At 38.3% G+C, this 14,232-nt stretch overlaps 1 protein-coding gene across 1 annotated transcript; it reads right to left on the reverse strand.

Moving 5' to 3' along the window:
* Positions 1-3,775: 3,775 nt before the first annotated feature.
* On the reverse strand, positions 3,776-9,814 carry copz1 (COPI coat complex subunit zeta 1). The gene is made up of 9 exons (XM_044039306.1): positions 9,736-9,814; positions 8,949-9,017; positions 6,874-6,955; positions 6,684-6,775; positions 5,849-5,904; positions 5,682-5,759; positions 5,534-5,585; positions 5,402-5,440; positions 3,776-4,404 (listed from the first exon to the last, which is right to left on the reverse strand). Exons 1-9 carry the CDS (start codon positions 9,751-9,753, stop codon positions 4,357-4,359), a joined length of 534 nt encoding a protein of 177 aa, XP_043895241.1. The 5' UTR covers positions 9,754-9,814; the 3' UTR covers positions 3,776-4,356.
* Positions 9,815-14,232: the final 4,418 nt, after the last annotated feature.

Below are 14,232 nucleotides of genomic sequence, written 5' to 3' on the forward strand. Positions count from 1 at the left end.
GAGAGTTGAATAACAGCAACAGCAACACTCATTAAGCTGTTTAGCAAGCAGGAATGTGTCTGATGTCGACTGTGTACGATAAAAAAGACAGGTGGCCCTACTTCAGTGCTCGTTTGCATCTCTAGACCAACATTTAAGTGCTGACAGCAGTAGCCTCTAACCGTCCTGACACAGCAACAGCATAAGTGCGGCCAGTAGCAGCAGCAGCAGCAGCAGTGTCAGGCTCCTGGCTACATGCTGCCCTCAGGACTGCAGGCAGGAGGTTAGTGAGGAGGGGTCGACTAGGGTCCAGTCGAGCACATTCAACCAGATGTGACCCAGTTGTGCAGCTTCAGAGGATGATGGAGTTCCCCCTGCGGCACAGCAAACCCGGGCAACCACGCTGCAGGATGTTCTTTTTGCCATCCCACCATAAAGAAACAGAATAAGGCCCTGCTGCACGCAGCCCATGCCAGCTTTGACCAGAGTATTTTCACACCTAGAGCGCTTCCACTATCACTCTTCTAAAGTACGCTTTCAGTAAAGACGAATGCACTGCATTGGTACAGGAGGAACTGCGGGGAAAACAGCAGAGGGAAAACACATCAGGTAGAATATTTCCCCGATTAACAATGCCCTTGGTGGTGCACTTTCATTATCCTATCAAAGTTGAGCATTTTCATGTAATAAATCTTACAGGTATCATAAAATAAGTGGTCCTGCAAAAGGCAATGCTATTGCAACCGCAAGAAAAAAGCTTTCCCTTAACAAAGCCCACAATTTTTTCACCAACCTGTAACGACATCCAATAAACCAGCCACATTTGTGGTGACGTTTTTATCTTACATCAACAAAAAAATTAAACATTAGCATCAGAATTTACAGTCATCTTATGTGATTACTATGAATGCTTTTTTTCCCCTCTTCAGAAACATAAACAGCGCGTTGAATTATGGCAAAGGCAGGCAGGAGTGCAGTGGTGGAGGTGTTGTTTTTGGCTGGCTTTCCCTGGAGTGGCCATGATTCTCTATTCTATGGGAATCCATAAACAGACCCAGAGAGGGCAACTGGGGCCATAAACCACATCAGACTGTTGAGATGCTGTCGAGGCAAAGGAAGCAGGCCTGGGCCCATACCATCTCCTCTCAGCATGCACACACACACACTCACACACCCACATGCACTCTTCTTATCAGCCTTTAATGACCTACTTTAAAAAGCGATGTTTACTATGATTCTGAAGATCTGGTCGTTTAGTTCATTTTCACTGAATTAATACAGGCGCTGATTTGCTTTAAAAACAGACAGCTATTCCACATTTTATATTAATATCATTATGTCAAATCTTAGTATCTTCGACTCGTGGTGGAAATGTGAGAGTGGAAGTAAAATGGCCCCGTTAGCCGTGTAATTTTAACACACTGGGTCATTAAATATCATGTGGGTCTTGGCCTTTGTCCTGCTCAGACAACGTAATGGCACTTCCTGTAATATGTTTACTGTATTGGATCCAACAAACTGTCACTGTTCTCCCCAGCGTTGTTTCTCTTTAAAGGGGCAAGGCATTGGATGGGTTATCAGGCCCATTGACTATGACATAAAGACTCTGTAAGCTTACAGATGATGATAATTTATTGACTCTAATTCACATAGTCCACACACACACACACACACACACACAGTGAAAGAGAGCAACTCTTTCACTGTATGCATCGATCAATTACGAGGCTCTAGCCCACATGTCTCTGACAATTTTACTGCATGTTATGTACGGCCTATCAAGGCATGGCGTTTCAAACCGTTATACTCATTCCTGTATAATTAATATAAATTACCTTGCTGGTTTTTATGATGGTGCAAGTGTAATTAGTGGATGAAAGAAAGTCACTGATCTGCCAATGGTGCTGTGGGGGTATATAGATGAAGAGTGAGGGTTTGGGCAGGCGCCTTGGGTGGAATCTATTTTAACCCACTCTCTTCCTCACTGTGCCCTTGCTGGAATCTCATCTAATCACATTTACTGCCGTCTTCCTCTCAAAACCTTGTCCTCTTTAACCTTCATGTTTCTGCCTCGCGCTGACACCACACACCCCTCACACGGGAGCTGTCCTTATTAAACCAGTAAACTGGTGTGATAATCAAGTCCATTTATAGTGATTACCTTCCCCTTCTCTTACTGCTCTTTCTCTTGTAAAAAACATGTGACAAGTAGCACCAAAATGGCCTTCGTTCGTGTTATCTCTGCAGCCATAAAGACACAGATTCAAGGGCTGAATCAAACTGAAGCAGAGCCAAGACTAAAGGTCAACGGGGCAGAGCCAGTAACACTTTCATTAACTACACGGCTCCTTATGTACAGTATGTAAAAAACACAATCGCATATGAATCCAGATACAAACACACTGTTACCTTGTTTTGTATGAACTGCTATCTCCTAGTACGACACTATGATTCAAAAGTCATGTGCTAATCATTCGTTTAACTGCTTTAATACATATGGACTTGGTCTGACCTTGAAATATTTGTATTTTGTCAGATGTAATGTATTCATCCCCCGGGGGGGAACTGGATACATTGTATGTCTAACTTGAGCTGCTCAAATTGAAATCAATGAATTCCTCTAGCATATAATAACTAAAGCATATTTTCCTTTGACACAATTGGCCACAAAACCTTTAGTATGCACACAATCCTAATTAAATTGCAGTATTTGTGTTGTTCTTCCCCCTCAAAGTGTCTCGGATTGCCATGACTGTGCTTCAACAGCCCATTTTCCTACAAGATTTAACCGACTGTTTGCTAGTGGAAAAAAAAGTATGAAATTTCCCACAGGGCAAATATAAATGGTCTGCACACCATTTCTGCTGTTGTGTTGGATCCTTTCCACAAACGGCTCCAGGCCATCAACATCTCCACACCAAGAGCTTTCACTTTTCCGGGTCCAAACAAAAAGATTAAAAAAAGGAGGAAACTTCTTAAATATGGAAATGTGTGCAGAGGCTTTAAACAGTAGAATAATTACATTCAACTGTTGCCGGCAGACACGCCACAACATGCCATATACATCAAGATGAGGTATCTTTATAGTAAAGACAAGGAATTTAAAGACATGATCAGTAACAAGAGCCGCTGTCTAATGTGGTTCAAATTAGGTACGGTTGGATCAATTTACCCTGAAAGCAACACAAATCTCTGCCTGCACAATCTACCCTTGAGTGATAAGCATGAGAACACATGGGGATAACCTCACTGCTAGAAAATATGCAAATGTTTCATCTCTTCTCCTGCAATATGCATCAGGTACGAACATGATGTACTGCTTATTCTCACTTCCATTTCTCTCTGGAGTGTATCCTTCATTTGCATTAAAATGAGCACATGACATTTTGTGTGTGGAGGTGGCAGTGAAAACGTGGAAGCCCACAATTCATGCTTCACACAGTGGCGCTCTACAGAAGAGAAACTAATTAAGTATGACTCCATAAAACTTATCTGCACGTGACAGTACACAGTGCGGTGAAAGCCGCTGATCACAGCTGCTCAAATGGGTCTCCTCTCCTCTGAGCCTCTTTGTCTGCAGCATTTGTTCACCTCAACCTCTGCACTGCTCTGGAAACACCAGGAGATGGAGCCCTTGCTCTACCATCTCCAACTCTTGCGGAGTTCCTGAAGAACAAAGATTGAACAGCTCTAAAATCGGGGAGGGGAGCACTAAGACTTCGAAACCTACCATTGTAGTAAAACACAACATACACTGTGTGAAAACCAATAAAAACATTGTCCAACATATCACGGCTGATTGTACGAGTGTCAACAAACATTTATTAATGGTGTTGGATGATAGAGATATAGAGATGTATAAGAACCAGTGGTCAGTGGTGTGACTACAGTACTAGTTGTTCAGTTTTAAGCATAATATTGATGTACATTAAGTGACATAATGACACAGCCTCAATACTGAGTACATTAAACCAGAGGAGGAGACAGGGTCCTATCAAAAGGGAAACAATTCTGGGGATACAAGGAATGTTGTCATAGGTTATGAGGTTTATAAAAGTTTTACAGAGCAATACACTGGATTAATAAACACCCAGGTCCTGTAATTAAAAAAAGAAAATACAACAAAAAGGTCCTGCCCCCGATACTGGAATGTACAGCACATCCTTTTATCAAGTGGATCATCAATCAATCAATCACAAGTAATTGAAAAAAAAAATCAAACTTTATCAAGCGCAAGTCCTGGGAGTGTGACTGGACCTTCCAGTGATACTCCTCACAGCTTTGATTGAAGAAGTGGAAAAAAAAAGGGAAAAACAATCAGTGCCATGAAGACTGGGCTGAACAGCGGCTCACTGGTGGACTGATGCGTGAGTGACTCTATCGTAGAAGTGACCACTTGATCTGTTCTTTGGCAGACTGAAGGACCTGTGGAGTACAAATGTGTTATGTGAGGGAAATTCAAAACCCATGATTAGTCTTTAGCGCTATTAGATATTATTTATCACACGCATTGAGCCATTGCGATAATTAAAAGTCCAGATTATTCCACAGTGAGTTTGTCTTCCTGATTCTAATGAAATGTGTCATTGGGCAGATGATAATGCGTCATCTTGAGGACCGATCTTTAGAATTGAAAGTAGCATCAGGCTGTGTACATGTCTGTCTTGATGTTGCCAAGTACATTCAAATAGATGTCCTTCAACTCACAGACTCCTGGGCCTTCCTTGCCTTTCTCAAAAGCGTTAGACCAAGCGGATCTCCCAGATACACATCGAACACATCATTTTAAATGTAGAATACAAAAAACCTTGGGAGTAAATATACCGTATATTTAAATTAAATTAAAACAAGAAGAATTTTGTTGAGGTAAAAGCAGAGAATGGAAAAAGTTGCATGTGCTTGCTAAAAAGAATTAATCAAGAAGGATGAGCTGATGATGGAAATGAAGAGAAATATGTAAAGCCTAATTAATCATCTTAATTCATTGAATGAAAGCTGAATCATAACCATAAAGCATGGGGATCGGAGACTGCCATTAATCACAGCCAGAGGAGGGATGGCGGTAGCCAGTCACAGGCCTCTTAAATGACGAACATTAATCAAGAGGAGCACACACACGCACACGCACACACACACACACACAGGGCAGACTATAAGAAGTTAAATTAAGGAAAAACTGTTTTCTGCGACTTATTTCCCACAAAACAATTAGTAATAATCACGTTCACTGTCATGTGCATAGGAGATTGCAATGTATGACAACCGAGAAGTGAGTAATTAAGCAGCGGTGGAGGAGAACGATACTACATCAGTGCCCTTGTATTCACAGGTTGTGAAGTAATGAGTTTTAACAGTCAATAATCTAATGGAGCTTTTAAGCTTTATAGGAGAGAGAAGATCGAGGCAGTGACATTTTTCTTACCTGTGTGACTGTCTGCTCTGTTAAAGGCACATCATCCCCCTAAAGGAGCAATTATGATATGTTACGTTACAGCTGACACACCCAACATTATGCTTCACTCAGTAATTTAGAGCGGAGGAGAGAGGATCTTACTCTGAGAGCCACGCGGTGCACAACCTGCTGAGGGTCACTCTCCAGGATCACCCTGTGGGGGGCAGCAAAGAGTCACACCAATAGTGAGCAAAGGAAGAGGGGGCACATCTACACCAGTTCTGTAGTCATTTGAACAAAAGATACATACCCTCCATCCACAATCTCATCCACAGCCAAGAAGAGTCCCTCCATGTTCTCCAACAAAGCCCTCCTCTCTACATTTTTTCTACGGAGAGAGACAAAAGACTCTGTCAAACTGAACTTTCTGAAGAAAGAAAAAGTTTTTAGAGATGATTAACAGCTGTTAAAACCTACCTCAACATCTGACTGAGCGAATCAAAGAGGCAATTTAAAACAGCCATAAGCATAAGCTGTGGAAAATCAAACAATACATCAGCATATGTTCTTGGCTAATGAAGCTACACTGTCACATGAAAAAACAATTTTTCAACAAAAATAGAAAAAAAATAGATTAACAGTTTATATTTGCATCTGTTTGCTTTTCTACAGCCAGATACGGAGTGTCAAAATGATGAGGTCACGACAAAAATAGAAACAAGAGGTAAAATTGCTGCACTGCTCCAAAGATAATACATGCATCTTTGCATCTTTCTGATTGACCAATTTCAAAATGAATTGACTTACTTTAAAAGGTGTAAATGGTCTTGAGATCAACAATTTTAATCTTTTTTTATGCAATCCTTGTTGCTGTTTTTTTTTTTAAATAGAGCTTTTGGCAATTCATGATTTGCCCATACTTAGATTGTATTTTTCATTGCTTTTAAATTGTTTTTTATATTCACTCATTTTAAGAGAGACCATGTACATTTAATCAACTGCTTTCTTAGGTTTTATATTGTTTTGTCTTACCATTTCTTGTTAAACACTATGTATTTAGGTGGCTTTAACTGATAAGCGCTTTGTAACATTGTTGAGTATCATATAAATAAAGATTATCATCAAGTAGAAATTACATCACAAGCAGAACTACAGAGGAAGTCATTTTAAAGTCAAGTTAAAATTGACTTGAAAAAAAGACAATATGAAGATATATAATTAATTAAGTCTCATCAGCACAGATGGTTATCCCATTGCAATTATCTGCACTCCTAAGTTGCTTCTTAAATAACTGATAAATCCATAAACTTACCTCATTTTCATGAGAGCTTCCAATCACATAAAAGAAGAGGTCTATGTTGCTCTTGTAGACAACAGTGAGTCCCTCGAGTAATGCTATCTCACCTACGGACACACAAATAGAAAAATGTTTTTTTCTGTGTCAATAGAAATGTGCAGAGGAAACTAAAGTGACTGTGTATAATGTGATGAACATTTCTTACTGTCAGTCCTGTGTGTTTTGTTAAATATGTTCTTCTCAAACGCCTTCTGCTCCTTCACTGTTGGGTATGTGTCATCGTAGTACTGCAGATTGATTGAAAACAAAGGTGTTATGACTATGATCCCATATCATACTTCAACCAGTTTTAAGGCGGCTAATAATCTATATTTCATTATCAACACACAAAAAAAAGTGTGTTATTCAGTCTCAGTATTTATTTTTATTTTTTTACATCAAATAAATGCAGTGTTAACTTTTTATGGCATTATAATTAATTTATCCAACTAATCTAACAATACTAGAAGTAAATGGTATCTACAATAGTATTACTTGTAAGGCTCAGACAATTTCAGTTGAATAGCAGAATTACAGCTAACTTTTAAGATCATTACAAATCACACTGTGTGACATCAATCTAATAATCTTGGGTACAACATGAAGTATGGTGTACGTAGAATATACAATGGTGAATTGAACTGAAGGATCAATTCAAGTTGGTCAGTAGGCCACTTCTCCTTTTTTTTAACTGTACACTGAAAACACTTTGCCTGACATCAAAAAAGTAATATAAGACAAGAGATGGGTATTTCAGCTTTTATTTCAAGATATTTGAATCAACAACCTTCCGTTTAAACCAACCCATTTTTAAGTAATCAAAATTATTGGAACATGTGACCCACAGGTGATTTTCTGTTGTCCAGTTGTGTCCAATTATACTTATTACTCAAACAATAAATAGCAGTTAATGTTCACTGAAGCCAACATGAAGACCAGAGAGCCGTCTATAGGAAAAAGCAAGCAATTTCTGAACCTGGGAGAATTTGGAAATCAATAAGAGCCATTGCACAAACATTGACCATTACCAATAGAATTATTTGGAATGTTCCAAAGATTATTGTGTACTGAGCAACAGACGTCGAACCAGTAGACCAAGGAAAACAACAGATGATGACAGAAACATTGTGAGAACATTGTGAAAACCTTGAACAACTGTTTGTGACATCACCAACAGCCTCCAGAGGACATGGGTGAACTTAACACGATCCACCATTTACAGAAGACTTTAGGAACAAATGTACAAAGACTACACTAGAAGACACAAACCACTTACTAACAACAAGACTAGGAATGAGCCAGATTGGAATTTGCCAAAAAGGTTCAATCGTCCTGGGACAAAGTTCTATGGACTGATGAAACAAAGATGAACCTTTACCAAAGTGATGGAGAGAAAAAAGATCTACTCATGATCCCAAACCAACGAACTATCCTGTTTAACACATCATCATTAATGATGTAACACATGATGACGGCAGAAAAATTAACTCCAAAGCCTACAAAAACATTTTGTCTGCCAATTTAAAGAGCGATGCAGCAAAATTGATCAATGATCCCTCATTGGCAGCAAGGCAATGAACCAACACACAGCTTACTAAAGAAGAGACTGAAGGAAGAAACTTCCCTGAAACAAACAACTAAAAGAGGCTGGGGTGAAAGCTTTCAAAGAAGGATGCAGCGTTTGGTGACATAAATGGGTTGCGGGCTTAATGCAGTTAAGGATTGGCAACTAAAAATTAAGTATTGTTCATTTTAATCTTATTTATAATTCCATCTGTTCCTATACTTTTGCTCACTTAAAAAAATGGTGCTTTGTTACAAACAAGGCCATCTTGTAAGTTGTTTAACATACCAGGAAATAAAAGATGAAATGCTGATCTCTGTCTTTCATTCATCCTTTGAATGTTTTACGTGTACAGCAAAGATAACGGTGTAAATCGGCTGGTTTAATGTAGATACTGTAGTCTTAATCAAAATTTCAATAACTAGCCATGCCATATTTTGAACATTTTAATATTTTGTTTCTAAGACAAACTGACATGCTCATTAATCAGAGAATTATATTCTCTCTGATTCAAATTCTCATAGCAGAACAATTCAATAAAACATTCAAATGCATTACAATAATTCATCTTTTAGAAACACTGGTCACATATTGAGTGGCTCATAGTCAGACATGACTTGAAGGGTCAGCGTTGGGAAAAGTAATTTCACTGCACAATGGAATAAATCATACCATACCTTGGCATAAAGCCGGTCTCCATCGTTGTCCAGAATCAGAACCGCTTTGACAGTGTATAAGGATGGTTCCTGTGAAAGTAGCAGACACAAGCACACTGTTATTTTAGCTGCTACTTGGAACAATTCTACCTTACAGCTTTCCAGTTAATGTATGTAACTGTCACCGTGTTATGACAACTTTATTTGTGTGTTTTTTGGTTACAAGAGATAAATGTAGTCTAAGAATTGGGGGAGCTTGTTGATACTATCTTGATTAAATATTTCATATCTTGGTAGACAAATGCATTACACCACTCCTCACCCCATGGACACTGTGAACATATGGGGAGCATAATGGATTACAACTATGTTCAGAACTGTGAAGTAGCACATATCGATGGGTATCATGAGTTGATAAAACAGCTGTATTGAAATAACGTCGACTCATGGATCAGATCAGTGACTACAATCAAACATATGTTGTCAAACACTATACATGTTATAACAAAATACAACGGGCAGCGAAAGAGGCGCACAATGTCCGGTCTTCGGTGACAGAAATGTAATTATTTCTACATTCAAAAGGCAGACATGACACTTCCACATCACCAACAAGCGCACATACACGGAGCTAACTTTACCGAAGCTAACTGTTTCACCACCACCACCAGCTAACTCGACAGCTAAACTGCCATATTTATCTACGGTTGAAGAAACCACTCATAACCAAACTGTCGTGCACACTGTTTTAAGTTCATGTTCGAATGAAATATACACTGTATAGAACAAATACAGGCATTAACATTACCAGTATGGGAGAATCCATCTTGTTTCTTGTTAGCAGGCTAGCAGTGTGGCTACCACAGACATACGCAATACGTAGAGTAAATGAGGCTCTTTCCTATTGGCTGATACAAGTCAATGCGTCATACGTTCAGAGTGCAAAGAGCAGTTTGATGCTTTGACAACTATGACAAATATTTGGTCAATTTGTGGTCAAACATTGTGAAGTGAACTGTAAAATATGTGAATTCTAATTTCTTTACATTTACCAAAACATAACCACAAAATACATATTTGGTCTACAATGTTTACAATTCCTTAAATTATTAAAGATATTATAGTATACTTTTAACCCTTGTACCATGCTCAGTAGAAATATAAGTTATGAGTGCATCTATACATTTTCAAATAAATGTAAATATAAACAAAACAGAGTAAACTAATTGTATTTCTCAAACATGATTGCAGTCAGTTAATGTTTATAATATGTATATAATCATCTACCCTCATCACTATAAAGTCCATAAAACATCCCTTTTCATGCTATTTTATGCATGGATCAAAGTTAAGACATAAACAATGTGGGACTTTTTTTTGAATATTCCTTTCAGTAAAGGTTTAAAGCGTCCCATATGTCATGCATGGCCAACACAATTACTCAATGTAATAAAAATGGAAATTAAATGGCACTGAAATATGTGGTTATGTAAAAGTGCATATTGTGCAGCATGGACCATTTCAGAGCAATTGAGTAATTGTTTGATTCTTTATTTTTGTGTCATGCAAAAAAGTGCCCAAACAAATAAAAAAATATAAAAATGTACAATTGCAGGGGTTCATTAAATACTTATTACGTTTTAATTACTTTCAATACAAAGGAAACAACTCAATTTGTTAGACAAAACTATTCTCTGAATCCACCCTAAAGAAATCATACACAAAGGACATTCTACTAAAAAGTACAACTGTAATCCTCAATTTGTCTGAATTCACACATCATACACAGTCTGTCTTCCTCTAAAGTATCATTTAATGTGCTGGTGTTCATGAACACCTAATAACTGAAATGCAGTGGATCAGAATTATAAATGTACACAAGTACTAGATTGTGCCTATATACTGTATGTAAGCACAGGACTTCAGTAATTGTACTTACTGCTACCATCCAAACTCTTTTCATTTATCACAATAGTAAAACATAACTGGCTTATTTTGCAATTCCCTAACTATTATGTTGCCGATGGGACCAAGTTTTTCTTTTTTTTTTCTTTAGTTACAGTAAAACGTTTTTTGTGGGGGAGTGTTTTCTTTCCCAAAACAAGGCTCTAAGAATAAATGCTCTTGTATACTGTGCAGATTGTAAAGACACACATTTGTGATTGGTCATATTGCGTTTAGTTATTTAAACTTTGATTTCAATCTCCTGCTCTGCAGTTGTTAAAACTATTATAATGAACGATTATAAATGTGACAACTCGGAGTGGTTGTTGTTTTTGTATAATAACAAAAAAATAACCTCATTTACAAAGATGTTCTTGGCGTTCTGTACTCATCAACATCTTTTTCAGGATCCTCCTACATTTAACCAACTCCAATTATCTCAGTTCCCACTTCTGGGAAGCATTTGGAAACCCGGGCTGATGGGGATTTCCCTCTATCGCCCTCCATAAATGACATCACAGTTTGACCTTACTGTAAGCTATTTTTGAGCTTAGGTTTCAAATAATGCTGAAATATCTACAGCTTTGAAAGCAAATGGTGTGTAGCAAGTAATTCAACCGAATATGGTTTATAAGATGCAAGCCATTTTCAGGCGACTATAACATGTTGCAATACTGTACGATGTTTACACAATTCAGCCAAAAGATTTCGAAATGGCCCTGACTGGAGGGGAAACCATATACTGCCTTGAACGAGCTCATATGAGGTTTTAAGCTTCTCAGATATAACTGTCATCACTTATCTGTGAAGTCAGACATATTCCTTTACGTGTTTCTTTTTTAAATAATCACAATGATTATGACGACGAGCAGAGCTGACGATGGAGAAGGTGAAAGTTAACAGATAAATCAAAATGCAGTATATGAACACAACAAAACACACTATTCATGTATGAGTGTTAAAATGTGTGCACACAATATACTTGTGCGGCAAAAATGTTGTGAGTCTAGTGATGTTCTGTACGTGTTTAGCAAGTGTTCTGTGAATTACTCACAAAGATTAAAAAGTTGAATTTCATAACATAAATTGACAGAAAGGATGAAGTAGTGTGAAAGTATGGGCTGCTCCCCTGCCCTCAGCTAATACCAACAACCACAGCAGTTACCAGTTCCCTTCCTCAGAACCAAGTGGTCCTTTTATCAGCATTAAGCAGAACTTCCGCCAGCCAACATCCTCCTTCCCTCTCTGTGTCTCAGCATCATAAACAGAACAAAATCTGCTTAAATTAAAATGTTTCTAAACACAAGCTACATTGGCTTTGCATGAATATAAAATAAACTGACAAATGAAATATCAACAATAATGAAGCAATATGTTGCCATTGCAAAACATCTTTATCTAAACATCTTCGCGATAAGATACGGGCCCTATTCAGAAGAATGATGCTGCATATTCAGGTTCCTCATTTGCGTTGTTTTGGGTTAAATGTGTGACCATGATAATGAGCAGTTTAAGGAACATCAATGGAAAGGTTGTCTCTCAATCTAATGCCTGCCTATTTCCTGGAACATATTTACCTACAGCTCAGTAAAATTCTACAAATTATTCAACAAATTTGAATGTGCATCATTAATAGTCAGAGAGACATGCTGTAGGTTGTGTTAAAAAATGTAAAAGAGCATCATTGCCTTATATTTTGACTTTTCAAAATGCATGTTAATGAAAATAAAGATAATAATAATAACAATACTCTATCTGTACTCTCTATTTTTTCTTTCTTTTCCCAGAAACAGACTCCAAAATATCCCCTTTTTGATACCACAACCCAACACACACACACACACACTCATTTTGTTTAGTTGTGAGGTGGTTTTTCCACTCAAAGCTGATACAGCTTTCAGGATGTTAGGACAAACCAAAAATGCCACATTCCTCCATCTTTAATGAACAAATAAAATGCTATGGAAATACATTACAAAAGAGGGTGGGGAAACAAAAACCAATAATAATTTCTGACTGGATCTTACACACTCTACTGGTAAATTCAATGGTCATTAAACTGAAGTGAGTCCAGCAAACGTGTCCGATCTATTTTTGATGTAGAGTTGTTCGAGGCACTGAGGTGCAGAACAAGAACCGTCTGACAGCGCGGAGAGGTTCAGGCAAGCTGGAAAGCAGAGATGTCAAAGACTAATTGAAGCAAACAAACACAAACAGGGAACGTGGGCGTTGACCTGGGAACTGTGTCCAGATTCAAAACCACTGTGGTCACAGTAATAACAGGGTGCTCTTTGGCATGCTGTGGCAGTGGTTGAGTCAGGGGCTGGGTGCTAGGAACTTGGGTTGGGAAGTCCCTTCTTTGATTCCTGGTAGACATTCACCTTTCTTGACTCTGTCAGCCACCTACTTTTCCATCTTAGAACAATGACAGAGAAAACATTTTGATTTATGTCTCCGTGGGATGCAATATTGGATTGGGTCAGACAAACCCTCCATGTTCTCACGTCTTTTGAATACACATAGCCTTGTTTAACTTGGAAATGTACATTTATTTCACAATTTTTTAATAGAGAAAAAGTCAGCGCATTCCTCATATTCCTTGTTTTTTTTTTTTAAATATACAAATGCACAAACTTGTTTCGTTTCATATATTTGTGTTGCTGTTGTCAATCGTTCATTATGTGTGCGTGTCTTAACACGCATGCAATGTGCTGGAAATTTGTCATTGACAGCATTAATTATGGCCAGTTCAAGAAGAATAAACGTTACGCCGTTCCAGGGTGCTTATACGTTTGTCACCTCTGCAACTGTTTTATGTACACATGACTGCAGAGAAAATGGCTTTAGAACTTTACATGTTTTTTCATCAAAATAATAGGAATAATAAAAAAATGGAATGTGCATTGCTTCATGAAACAATAAACGTGCAGCATGTCCACTCTCCACGAAAGGTGTTGCACAATACAGCAGTTCTACATAACACATAGCCTTTGTGAGTTCACTGTGCACAGTGTTTCAGATGAGAGCAATGAGGGGATTTTTTTGTGAAGGATTTTAATGGTCACTTGCTATGTAAGACACGCTCCCCTCCATTCTCCCCCTGCTCCTCTCTCTCCCTTGGTGGTTGCTCTGCCAGATAGAGGAACAATGTAGTCTTTCTTACCTGTCGGAGGGTGTACATTCCATCTTGACTAAACTAAGTCTCAATACAGCCTCCAACCCAACCCTCACGGAACAAGGCCCTCAATGCAAAGCCAGCTCTGACTCCAGGTGCTCCACATCACACTCCTCATACCTTTCGTTTGGGAGGATTTGAAAGGACACAGTTTTTGTACGGTTTGGCCAGGACATAAACAACCAT

The sequence above is a fragment of the Solea senegalensis genome, linkage group LG11 (genome assembly GCF_019176455.1).
Source record: "Solea senegalensis isolate Sse05_10M linkage group LG11, IFAPA_SoseM_1, whole genome shotgun sequence".
Classification (NCBI taxonomy): domain Eukaryota; kingdom Metazoa; phylum Chordata; class Actinopteri; order Pleuronectiformes; family Soleidae; genus Solea; species Solea senegalensis.